A 13,077-nucleotide genomic window follows, 5' to 3' on the forward strand; every position below is an offset into this window, starting at 1 on the left:
CCCGCCCCGAGAGCACCCTCATGATTCCAAGCCTTGGTGCCTGAAACGTTTCTTGCCTCCAATATTTGAGCAAATTGACACCTTAGACTCCAAGGTGATATTATAGTTCACATTTTGATAGCTACCCGATATCTGTGAACTCTGGAAACACCGACCAATCATCAAGTCCCGATATAAATTCGGGAACATATTCATGACAGAGTACATCCTCACTCCCTGCATTAAATACCGGATTTAGGTCTAACAGGGTCCTATCTTCGAAATCATTTCCACTTTCTGTAAGGAATGAAAATCCCACATCAGCTGTTGGACAGGAATCATCAGACACAGATGGCATTGGCGGAAACAATAGATCCTTGGTATGACCAACATCACTAGATTCCATTAAAATCTTTCTGGACTTAGATTTCGATACCTTCACCGAATCAGAGGGCATATGCTTCCCCAAAAATTGTGATTTCAACGGAGTACGTGACTTGGCATCCCCAATAGGAAAAGCAAGGGAAGCCCAATCTAAACAACCTTCACTACTTGATGCAGCCCTGAAAAAAATAAAAATAGCATGTAAACACTAATACCTGCATAAATATGAATTAAGTTGATTAATCTGGATCGACGTGCACCCATTAAATTTAAAGTACTACCAAAATTAGATACAGTATACAAAGGATAAAGTATATCAAGGATAAAGCTCCGTTTGAATTTATCTTTTCAAATTCAAGTATTTAAGAGCATATCTATAAAAAGAGCTTGAAACAACAGATTTGAATGTTACATTTGCTTTCAGCACTACTTCCTGCCTTGGTTGATTTTTAGAAGAAAAATGTGAATTGTCTCTAAATGATGGAGAATTCAGAACACCGACAAAAATAGAGTACAAGAATGTGAAAGACCTAGAATCTTTTCCAGTTCTTTTATTTCTAACTAATATAATATAGAAGAAAATTAATAGCACAATGTTATTATAATGACTCACAAATTAAGGGATCGCATATACTTTTAGAAACTGAAAGGGATATCTCAGATAATTAAACCTAAGAAAGAGGTCTGTTTAACTTCATTGACAGACTGAAACCATTTAATTAAGTTGCCATTTGACTCGGTTTCACATAACTGAAAGCATGTAACAAACTAGAGTTGCATCATTACATACCAGAATCGGTTTTCAGCCATAATCTGGGAAGACTTGAAATGATGATGCTCAGCTGTTGTCATTCTTGGAAACAATGAAGATTCAGGACCAAGTATTTTGACAGTAACGGGATGTAGCAAGGGAATTGTCTTATCATCTTTCTCTGCCCCAAATTCCAGTGTAATATCCAAATGCTCAGAAGGAAAAGAAGCTTCTTCTCTCTGGTCACAGATGCGGACTCTCTCATCACTTTGTGCACTCTGCTGATCAGAAAGAGCAACTGCTACTAACTTGGTGCATACACTTGAATTAGAAAATCTCCTTACCGGTGGAACCATTGAGTAATTCGTCGAAACACGGTTCATAATTGGTGAAAATAAACTTCCAGAATGAAAGAATCCATTCTGGGAAGATGAGAACGTATTTGTGAGACTTTTCTGCACTTTCCACACAGAGGAAAGAAGGGCAAAGAAATGTGTTTGAACAAGTGGCTCATGATCTGGAATCTCTGATGCAATATCCAACACCAGTCGGACATTTTCCTGAAAAGAAGACTAGAAAAGTTAGCCAAATATAAACATCCCTTTTCTTTCCTGGGGGAGGGCAATTTAACTAATTATTACACTGCTATGGTAAAACATAATTCTTGAAGTTCTTTTACAGCAGCTGATTGGCTTGGCCAGCTACACAAAGGTTGATGCGGCGAATTTCAGAAGACTCCCGACCCTTTCACTCAACCAATTCATCATTCAATATCAAATAGAAGCTTGAAGAAAAATTTTCACCTTTAATCCCAAAACCACCCCATCCCCAAATACTACAATTTGCCAATTTGATGTCAAGCTAAGTCCAGTTTTATAATTAAGAGCACATCTGCAGAAATCAAAAGACATATTTGAAAAATACAAAGATTAAAATCATCCTAGTAAGCATACAAGACTTCCACACATATATCTTGGTCTATAGCTTCTGCGTACAGAGGAAGTGAGATATCAAATGACTTACTATCATACATATATAAAAGATGCTTGACACAAACTCGATTAAAAAAAACGACATAATAGAATGAACAGAAATCGACTAAATGGAGATCCAAAAAGTAAAATGACTTAAAAGCCATCACAAGTTCTTCTGCCAAAAGAGTGCTTTTGATGAAATAGGATAACATACGAAGCATCAAGAAGATGCTGCAAAATATTACAGAAGTAGAAGTTTTGTCAGCTTATTTACAATTTTAGTGCTACAAAACTGGAGCTGACAAAATCCAAAAGTGCAACAGAGTTATTTATAAGGCGAGTTTAGCTCAACTAAAAAGATTTACTAAGCATCTAGCCTTTGGATAGCAGTTTGAAGTTGATAACCCATCAAAACATTTCGATTCCTTTCCATCCAACAACATACCTAGTGTAATCCAACAAATAGGGTCTGGGGATGGTAGAGTGTATGCAGACCTTATCCCTACCTTAAGAGGTAGATATGTTGTTTCCTGCCAAATATACCAAAAATGCTAGCAGGTACCATAATCCAGATCTTTTTAATGATTTTGTCAATTTTCTTAAACTCACATAGGCATCTCTGATCCAATGATAATGAGAAACATGTTCCAAATGTCTGCAACCATTGAGCAGTGAAGAAACAAATGGTTGATGGATTTCGTGTCTGATTGGCATATGAAACACCTGTTAGCTAGTTGAGAAGTCCTAATTAAGTTATTCTGGGTGAGGCAAGCACCCTCTAAAACCAACCAGCTGAAGCAGCTCACTTTGGGTGGCAATTTCGTCTTCCATACTAGTTTCTGTGGCCACAAGTCGCTCATCATTTTATTGAAGCCTAAGTTGCTCGGATTCGTGTGCAAATCTAGAGGTCGGATCCTTCATGATCTAAATTTTAAGATTAGGGGGTTCAGATACGGGTGTAGAGGATTCAATTAAAAATAATTCAAATATAGAAAAACAGAGATGTAAAAATACTATTTGAAAGGAAAGGAATGGACGAACTTTTCAGAGCAAGTTCAAATCTGTAATTATTATAAAGTACATATGCATCTCTTTACTGTTCATTATTAAGTTCGAATCCGAAATCATTGTATCAGACTCCCATTTCTCTATCAATTTTGGTCAAAGTACCCAAAATTGTTTGACTAATGTGAAGAGTCCGCACAACTTAGATTGGAGCACATGTCATCATATCCTGCCTTAACTCAGTATAAACCATTCTTGAGTTCATCATTTCATTATCCCTCTACTGTACGTTTACAGTACACTCTCCCAACATTTCAGCAAATCTATGAGTTCACCCACTATTCAATCTTGCAAGTTCGTCTTAAGATTTAGATTCTGTGAACTGCACTCTCAACTATGAGAACTAAAAGAGTTTGGATTTCCTACAACAAGGAAGAGATTTGGGAATGCTTCCTTTAGTGTTGAATCCCCTATCACTTGTCAATCAGAACTTTTAGCCCATCACCAATCTGGAAGTAGATGTTCAAAAATTCTTCCCATAAATTGTTTATGCTCTTCCGTAATCCTATACCATCAGGTATTCTGATAGCTTTAGTGCTCCAATGGCTGACTCTCCCTATTTTGCTATGATACTGTCCTTCCATAACCAACATCATCTTGATTAAATTTCCAGTGCCCTTTCATGAGAGACTTCTTTGTGTTGGCACGACTTCCAAGAAAGAAATTAAGAGTCTCTTAATCCATAGGAACAAAGTTCAAGTAAAAGGTTGTCTAACATGAAGAAGAGCATCATATCATCTTCCAACTAGGAACAAGCAAAGACTAATCAGGGTGGAGCGGAAGAAACACTCACTACACAAAATGTTCTTCTCTGTCACTAGATCAAAACAATTTGCCATCTTTTTTGTAACTCTACATGCAACGTTTGACCATTTGTCAATCATGCATCTCTATTAGAAGTAACATAATTAGCACATGAAAACATGCCCCACTCATCTAAACCTTGGGCTAATTTAACCCAAGTATATAGCTCATACTGACCCATGAGAAATCTTGTCAAATATTTATAAAACATATATTTTTGTTTGATGTTGTTATATTTAGCCATAATAAAGAAGAAAAAATAAGTACTCTTAGTTGTGTTTGGTGATTAAACAAATTACAAGAAAATAAACAAAGAAAGAATTAAAACTTGGTAAGATTTTAACCAAGTAAACTTTGAGTGGGTCTTTAGCCCAACCCACACATTTGACACCCCTAATCTCTAAACACATATATCAATGTCCCCAAATCAGCACAAGAATGCAACATGAAAGCACAGAAAAATATGAGAAGTGATAATTTAAAGTTAAACAATTGTGTTCAACTTAAACACAACTTCGAGTGGAACCTAAAAGTTACCATCCGAAATAATTTATCAACCCCAGTAACTCTATCTCCTATGGTTTCATTCTTTGCAAGGTCCCTACCCTCAACAACAAGAATAAAGGGAGGAACTGGAAATTCTTCTTAGTTTCCTTAAGCCTTTTGTTCTACTGTTTGATGAGTCATTGTTTATTTCCTTCTTTTTAAAAATTTAATAATCTCCTCCAAAAGCAAGGGTGATGAAATAGATTCTAGCTTACCTCAGTCACTTTGAGAAGACCTTTTATAGAACCAGTATTGTTGGATCTATCATTTACATTGTCTGCAGCAGATAACACATATCTCTGTATGAGTTCCCTAAACCTCTCACAACAATGAAGAGGGTGACGATATCTTCCTCTATAAGCACCGCCAGCAGTCATTCCATACAGGATATCACTCACCAAGCTCCAGTGAGGACCATACTCATGAACAGAAGCACAAAGTACAGCATCTTCTTGTTGCAACCATGAATCAGCTGATGGAAAATAATCTTTAGACCATGTTTTACCTTTCCTAATTGGCCTTTCTGATTTAATAGAAAAGACTCGTTTAACAGGCATTGGACTGATTAAGATTTTCCCTCCCATCTTGCTTCTGCTTATTGGTCTGAGTTCAATGTTCATCGTGCCAACATCATACTGTTTCAATTCTTTAGATTCAACCTGCCTCTTTCCATGATATGTTGAATGTAGTACCAGAGAAGATACCTCAGAGGACTTCTTCATTTTTTTAGACTTCTTGGCGCCTTTCACATCCTCATCATATCTTGGTAGTTTACGCTTTCTCTCTTGAGCAGAATCCGGCGTCGTAACTGGCTCACTGGATAGATTATCATCATCTATGGGCATTAACTCTATCGAAGACTCTTCCTTCAAAGCTTGACGTTCAGAAGCTAGACCTCCTTTTTTCAAAGATTTGAACTTTGTTTTCTTCGCCTTCTTCTTCGACTTGGTTTTTGGGACAGAAGATGTATGCCTGAAAAGCATATTGCAGTAGAAAATCAGTAAATAAAAAACCAAAAAAAAAAAGCACAGTCAAAGTCAGTTAGCTTACTTTCAAAGGAGTAAAATAACCAAAGCAGAAGGAAAGCTTCTCTAACCTCTATTCCAACACAACAAAGGTTTAACAACAACAATAACAACATACCTAGTGTAATCCCACAAGTGGGGTTTGGGAGGGTAGAGTGTATGAGACCTTACTCCTATCATATAGAGATAGAGAGATTGTTTTTGATAGACCCCTCGGCTTAAAATAACAATAAAAGATTAAAAAAACATAAAGAACAACTGAGGTGAATGAGAGACACACAGCATCTACAAATATTAATACCATTCACTCATCTTCTATATTTATTGCTTTAAAAGTGTGAACCCATAAACTTCAAAGTTGAATTACTTAAATACACTTCTTAAAAATATAATATCCTATTTATTAAAAAAATGCACATAAACAGCCCCTAACCAAATGGATGTGTTCTTTCGCAAAAAAAAAACGCAACTTCTTAAAATGAATTTGTAAAGTGGTTTCATAATGATCACAACCATAACCCTTTTAAAAATGAATCGTTATTTCAGTTTCTGCAAGAGTTTTTTGCAAGTTGTCCTTCTCTTCTCTTACAATATGTAGCACACAAGTACTTCATTTCCTATTAAGTTGATAAGTTCTCAAATACCATGTGATATGTGGAAGTTGGCATATTCTCATAAACCTACTTAACTGAAGGTTGATTATCATATTCTCAGTGTATATTCTTCAAGAAGTATTAGTACTAGATAATTTATGTCAAGCATTTCTTACTCAATAATTGTCGAGAGAATTGATTGCCTATAAATATACATAAAAATAAAGGGAGCAAGAAAAGCATTGATGTAGATCTCTTTTATTTACTACTTTTTCTTTCTTCAACAAAGGAATGCCTACAAACCCCAACAGTCACAACATTAATAGTCAAAACTGACGTCCTTTTGTTGGTTAGTGACTTCAGTTATTCACATATATAAATCCACCATATATGCCAAAAAGAAGATCACCACCAAGGACCCCTCCTCTTCCTCCAATAAATATGGTGTGATGCACGGTGTTCAGGAAAGCGAGCGTTTCATTGCTTAAAGCGATGAAGTGATGCGATGCGAGCCATTTACACTTCGCAGACTAGAAGTGATGAAGGTGAAGAGAAGCGGTCGTTTCAAAGGCTGAAGTGGGGTGAAGCACAAGAAGCGGTGCTTAACTTTTATGTCTTAAAAGATCGATTAAAGGTTAAAAAAAAAAAAAAAACCACGTCCTTTTATTTCAGTCTCAGTTTAGTTTGACTACTCCTCTAGGGTTTTCACGCATTCTTTCTTCAAGTAATTTCTCTTTCTTTCTCCTTCAAAATAAGTTCCGAAAAAAATCCAGTATGTCTTTTTTTATCTCCTCGTGATCTTCCTTGATATTACCATCAACCCGAAATTTCCAATGTCATTGTATCGTTTGTGGGCATTTGTCATTTTGTTGAAGACTTTACTATTTTTATCCCTCTGTTTCAACAACACAAGCCATAATCCATCTCTAAGGGGTTGTTTGGTATGCCGAATGGGATAAGGAGGGATATCCCATAGGGACTATTTTACCCCACCTTTCATATGGGATAGTAGTACTAATGGAGAGAAAAAAATCTCGTGATTAGCTAATACCTCACACCAAACATGGGTTAAGTTAACCCCAAATTTTATCCCAGAATTATTATCCTTGTCCTACGTACCAAACAACCCTTAAGTTACTTCATCATAATTAGCAATATCCTCCAACCCTATTTCTTAACAAGCCCTATCAACCGATTCCTCTTCTTTTTTTTGATAAGGTAAGTGGTATTAATAACAGCATCAAGAATATGCAAGATTTACAAGATATGGCATTTGAGCTTACAAAAAAATATCTGGCTAACTATACAAACTATCTAAGTCAAAACTAATGAGTTAGTAAAATCCTAAAGTAGTTCTGCATTAACAGCAGGATACAAGTTGGACCAACTAAACAAATTTGCAATGCACCTAGTCTTCAAAATGCCTAAATCAGTTGACTCTCCATCAAAACATCTATTGTTCCTCTCTAACCAAATACACCAAAAAATACAAGCAGATATCATAATCCAGATCTTATTGATGGCTTTGTCAACTTTCCATAGGCTCTAACTCTCATATGCATGAGGGGTGTGTTCCAATTGATGCCAGAGAGACAAAAAACATGCTCCATAATTCTGAGGCCACCTCACAATGAGGAAGAAGGTGCCTGGGGGCTTCAGCCTCTTTTTTGGACATATAGCCCCAAACAGGATTTTTCGTTTCTTTATGTTGTCTTGGGTGAGACATGCCTCATATAGAGCTGTCCGGGTAAAATAAAACTACCTTATGTGGTAGCTTGTCCTTCAAATGAGTTTTCAGGGTCAGTTATCTATCACGGGGTTTATAGAGCACAACTGTTGATACCCTTCCTTGACGGCATAAACTCCTTTCTGGTGTCCCCGTCTGAGACAGCTGCCTGGAGATTAATGTGACAATGTTGTAGTCTAGAAAAAAGGTCTACCGGATCATTCACTTCCCAATCGTGCATATTCCTTCTAAATCTCAGATCTCAATTGATCCCTTCTCTATTAGCACTTAGCAGCAATAACATAATTGGGATCTTGAGCAATTCTAAACAGATCTAGGAAATCCTTTTGAAGAGTGTTATTTCCAAGCCATTTGTCTGTCCAAAATTTTAGGAGTAAACCATTGCCCAATTCAAAGTAAGTGTTCCGATCAAATGTGTCCCACAACATCCTAATACTCTTCCACAGTCCCACTCCGTAAGGAAGTATAGTAATATTTGTCCACCATTGATTCAGCCTTCCATGCTTAGTTATAATAACCTCTTTCCAGAGCCCTGTGTCTTCCAAGTTGTATCTCCAAAGCCACTTCATCATCATACTTTTGTTGTGGACTGCAGGGTTCTTAATGCCAAGACTTCCTTGGCATTTTGGTTGTGTGACCTTCTCCCATTCGATGAGAAGAAATTTGTGTTTCTCCCTATTGCCTTTCCGGAGGAAGTCCCTTCTTATCTTGTCAATCTGTTCTATAACCTCAGTTGGCATTGGGAGCAGGGCCATGTAATAAGTAGGTAAGTTGTCTAGAACACTATTGATAAGTGTTACTCTGCCACCATAGGAGAGATATTGCATTTGCCATGTTGCCAACCTCTTCTCAAACTTTTCAATAACCCCTGTCCAGATTTCAGTGGATTGATGTTGAGCACCCAAAGGAAGACCCAAGTAAGTGAAAAGAAGAAGTATACCCATTCCTCTGGTAATGTCTTATCCTCATAGTCCCTATCCAACTGACCACCACTCCTTTACTTTGTCAAAGAATCCTTCCACCTCAACTATCGGTCCCTCATATTTAAAGTTTGATCATGATATCTCCCCTTCACCACATACAGTTGTACTTATGAAATGGACCTTAGGCTTAACTCAACCACAAAAGCTGACTCGTGATGGGAGAATAGCCCAAGACCATATAAGGTGTCCATGTACCCATTAAACCCACCGATATGAACAATCTAATTTACTATGTACGCCCTAACTATTAGCTGTACAATCATTGGGTAAATGGAAGCACAAATGACATCTAACAGCAAGGAGCCAGAAGCTTAAATAAATTCAAATGAGATAATTGACAATCAAGATTCCAAAATAAAATATCAGGAATCCTAAACTCTTCATAATAGAAGGAAGAAATCCAGGCTGTTTTTTTTTTGATAATGAAGAAATGCAGACTCTTAATTATCTCATAAAGAAAACAAAAGAAAAGAAATGAAAAGAAAAAAAAGGAAACAGTTCTTGTTATTACAGCAAACACTTACGCCATGGAGTTCTCATATTCCGCAAGCTCTTTCTCTTTGGCTTCAGCTTCCAGCTCCTCCTTCAACTGTCACAATATAAGGTTAGTTATTCTACATAACCTACATCCAGTTATGTTTATCCTTTATCCCTCTACACCTATATTATCTTTCATCCCTTTAGCTTTTATAAGGGATAAAAGGAAAAGAAGGGTGGCCAACAACCCAAAGTATCACAAAATTACCAACCTGATGCTTTGCCAAAGTCTCAACCTGTTGTCTGTATACCTCAGTTGCTAAATCAGTATCCCATCCTGACATTAATGGCAACGGAATTCATTAAAATACATTCTTAAGAGAGTTGATACAGCAAATTTAAAATGTTTGCAGCCTCAAATACCTAAGATCATTATTTGTTTAATTACCAGTAATTCATTATTGTTCCAAATCTCAATATCAACCCAACTAAAGAACAGCATCTAAGACCAAATTTGATTAAATTCCTCACATGTGATGAAGCTACAAACTATTTATGTGTAAAATTTTCTTATACAGTTAGCTAGGCCAATTATTTACTTGAAACAAATACGAAGACGATGGTTATGAAAGGTTAAGATAAGCTTACTCTCGTAAACTAAAGGCTCTTCATCATCATCAATCTCTGCTTCCATATCTTCCTTCAACTTTTCAATTCTATCCAATTCCCATTCAGTTTCTTCAAAATGACCTTGTGACTCAATAGCTGTCTTGTCTATGATAGGGTCCCATAACTCCAGAAAACGTACAGCATACCGATCAATTGGACGTAGCTGACTCTCGAAAGACAAGATAGCTTGTCCGGCAGCAGCAGCTGCTGCTGCCATCTGTTTGACATCAGCCAGCATGTCAATGTCATCTTCTTTACCAGCAAAAGTAATTGCTTGTTCTTTTAATGGATTGCTAACATTTGACACTGCCACAAGTTCTTTACTTGATGTTGTAACTGGGGCTTCATGATCACCAGGCTCATCAGCCTTCGTCTCATCATCATTACCAAGTTCATCATCTTCCAACCTGACAATTGCTTCTTCAGTGAACTCCTGATTGTCTACTGCCTCTTCCTCTTCAACTTTCTTCAGAGCCATGTAATCTGCCTCATCTTCTACATTTTGCAAAGCAGCCTCCACGTCAGCATTAGAAAGCTGAACCTCAGTGACATTGCTATTCTTCTCTACTTCAATATTCTTTAAGGAAACTGTTCTGTGGCCGGAGAACAATTCCATTGGATCCAGTTTCTTAAAGAATTCAGTGTTGTAACTTCCACTCTGTATAACCAAATCATCCAGAGCACGCTTCTGGTTTGCCTTTTTCAAAATATTCTCTTCAATGGTGCTCTCACTTATCAATCGATAAATGTGTACTTCACGGGTCTGGCCTATTCTATGACAGCGATCTTGAGCTTGTTGATCCATAGCTGGGTTCCAGTCACTATCATAAAATATGACTGTGTCTGCACCCACCAAGTTGATGCCAACTCCACCACTACGGGTTGATAAAATAAACAGGAAAATCTTTGGATTCGTGTTGAAACGTTGCATCAAAGTTTGTCTCTCTTCTGGCGGAGTAGAACCATCCAAACGCATGTAAGTGTAACCATACAAATTAATGAAAGCTTCTAAAACATCAAGCATCTTTGTCATTTGGGTGAAAATTAATGCACGGTGACCTTCTGATTTTAATCGCCTCAACAAACCTGCAAGCTCCTGCAGCTTTCCACAGTCAAATTGTATAAGCCGCCTATCTGGAAAGTAGACTTGCCTTCTAACAATGGCTGGGCGAAAAGGAGTGAGAAGAGGAGAAAGAACCTCAGAACATGTCTCTTTAAAGGTTGGACTGAAAAATACAGAAGTTCCTGGTTTACTGCACCAGCAAGCAGGTGCTGGGGAACGTGCAGCAGGGATTGCAAACATGAAAGTCTCAACCTGATCAACCATTTGTTGGAATCTCTCAACTGGTGTCAGTATTGATTCCGCAAGCCTAGCGGAGTACAAAAATGATAAGGGATTACTTTTTTGACAGTAAATGCCATGAACTGGATGTTTCACAGTAACAATCTCCCGAAGACTTGTAGAATATACAGGTTTCTGCTTACACTTTATGGAATTCCACCGTGCAATAGCTGCTGCTCTCTCCTTTGCTTCTCTCAGTCTCTCCTCAGCAAGTGCCTTTTGGATCTCTTCAAATATGTTTGTTCCATGAAACTTCTTATTCCGTTTAAGTCCTTGAGAAGTTTCTTCACCATGAATCAGAGACACACGACCCTCAATCAAGCTTGATGGAGTAGCGATGGATTGAACATCATTACTCTCCCAAGACGTCATTGAAAAATCAAGATGTGTAAACAACAATCCCAAAGCACCAAGGTTGACAGTTGAAAATATACCAGGTGAAAGCATCGAGCAAATGGAAGAGCTCAAGTGCATATCAATACCACTCATATCAAAGGAGCTCACTATTGGACGTCCTTCAAATAAGTCAGGATGATTGCACACTTTACGAAGTTGCATTATTACACTTATCATCCCAAAAAAGTTTGAACTAGCTAGAGTGGCTTGTGTCTCTGAACTAGCAATGAAGTCTTCATACAAATTACGCTGCCTCCTTGAGAGCTTACAATAAATTACGTGCTCATGTTTTGAAGGAAGCTGCTTCTCCACATCCCTTTTCAAACGGCGAAGAATAAAGGGACGAAGGACATTATGCAAGCGATCAACAACTTCCTTATTAACCTTTTCTTGTCCCTCAACCATTCCAGAAATAGGATTACAGAACCAATCTTTGAATTCTTGGTGAGACTGGAAAATATGAGGCATCAAGAAATGCATTAGAGACCACAGCTCCATGAGATCATTCTGCAATGGTGTACCAGTCAAAAGTATACGCCGTTTTGAGTTAAAGTTGAGAAGTGTCTGCCATCTCTGCGATTTCCAATTCTTTATTAGATGAGCTTCATCTAAAATTAGGTATTTCCACTTCTTACGCTTGAAAACTTTGGAGTCTTGTATAACGAGTCTGTAAGTTGTGATACATATATGAAATGAGTTTGGCTTCAACCAGCCTTGCCTTTTAATCTTTCGCTCTTTAGCACTGCCAAAATATGTCAAGATTTTGAAAGCAGGACACCATTTAAGAAACTCAGTCTCCCAGTTTAGCATGACACTAGTTGGGACAACAATAAGATGAGGACCCCATATTCCTTTTTCACATGCTAGGTGAGCAAGAAGAGCAATTGTCATGATAGTCTTCCCCAAACCCATTTCATCTGCTAGGATTCCATTAAGTTTCTTCTCATACATGGTCACAAGCCAATCCAAACCAATATGTTGATACTCACGAAGGGGAAATTTTAGAAGGAAGGGGAACTTAGTCCGCACTTTGGTTGTTGAGAAGGTGCTACCCGTTGGTTGTGCGGATCTGGCAGCAGCTGCTGCATCAGCAATTATATCCTCACTCTGCCTTTCTTCCCCTGTTTTATCCACACTTTCAACTTCCTTTTCTTCGTTCTCAGCGACTGTAGTGGGCAGTACATCACACAGTCCATCATTTACTTGAATGGGTTCAGATTCATTGTGTGCTGGTGATTCCAGGAGATCATCAGAAGCAGACGCATATGATTCAGAATCATCGACAGCATCTTCATCAGTATCAAAATCCTAACAAGAGAAATGTAACAGTGGTAAAAATTAA

General features: G+C 37.7%; 1 protein-coding gene across 1 annotated transcript in view; it reads right to left on the reverse strand.

Moving 5' to 3' along the window:
* Window positions 1-6: 6 nt before the first annotated feature.
* The window catches only part of LOC102593766 (protein PHOTOPERIOD-INDEPENDENT EARLY FLOWERING 1), a 53,724-nt gene continuing 40,653 nt past the window's right edge, over window positions 7-13,077 (reverse strand). Inside the window, exons 17-22 of the mRNA XM_006344047.2 lie at window positions 9,977-13,043; window positions 9,601-9,665; window positions 9,376-9,440; window positions 4,719-5,475; window positions 1,154-1,674; window positions 7-542 (exon numbers count right to left, since the gene is read on the reverse strand). Coding sequence (XP_006344109.1) covers window positions 122-542; window positions 1,154-1,674; window positions 4,719-5,475; window positions 9,376-9,440; window positions 9,601-9,665; window positions 9,977-13,043 — 4,896 coding nt within the window. The 3' untranslated portion in view covers window positions 7-121. The remainder of the gene's footprint in view (window positions 543-1,153; window positions 1,675-4,718; window positions 5,476-9,375; window positions 9,441-9,600; window positions 9,666-9,976; window positions 13,044-13,077) is intronic.

The sequence above is a fragment of the Solanum tuberosum genome, unplaced genomic scaffold (genome assembly GCF_000226075.1).
Source record: "Solanum tuberosum cultivar DM 1-3 516 R44 unplaced genomic scaffold, SolTub_3.0 scf00052, whole genome shotgun sequence".
NCBI lineage: Eukaryota > Viridiplantae > Streptophyta > Magnoliopsida > Solanales > Solanaceae > Solanum > Solanum tuberosum.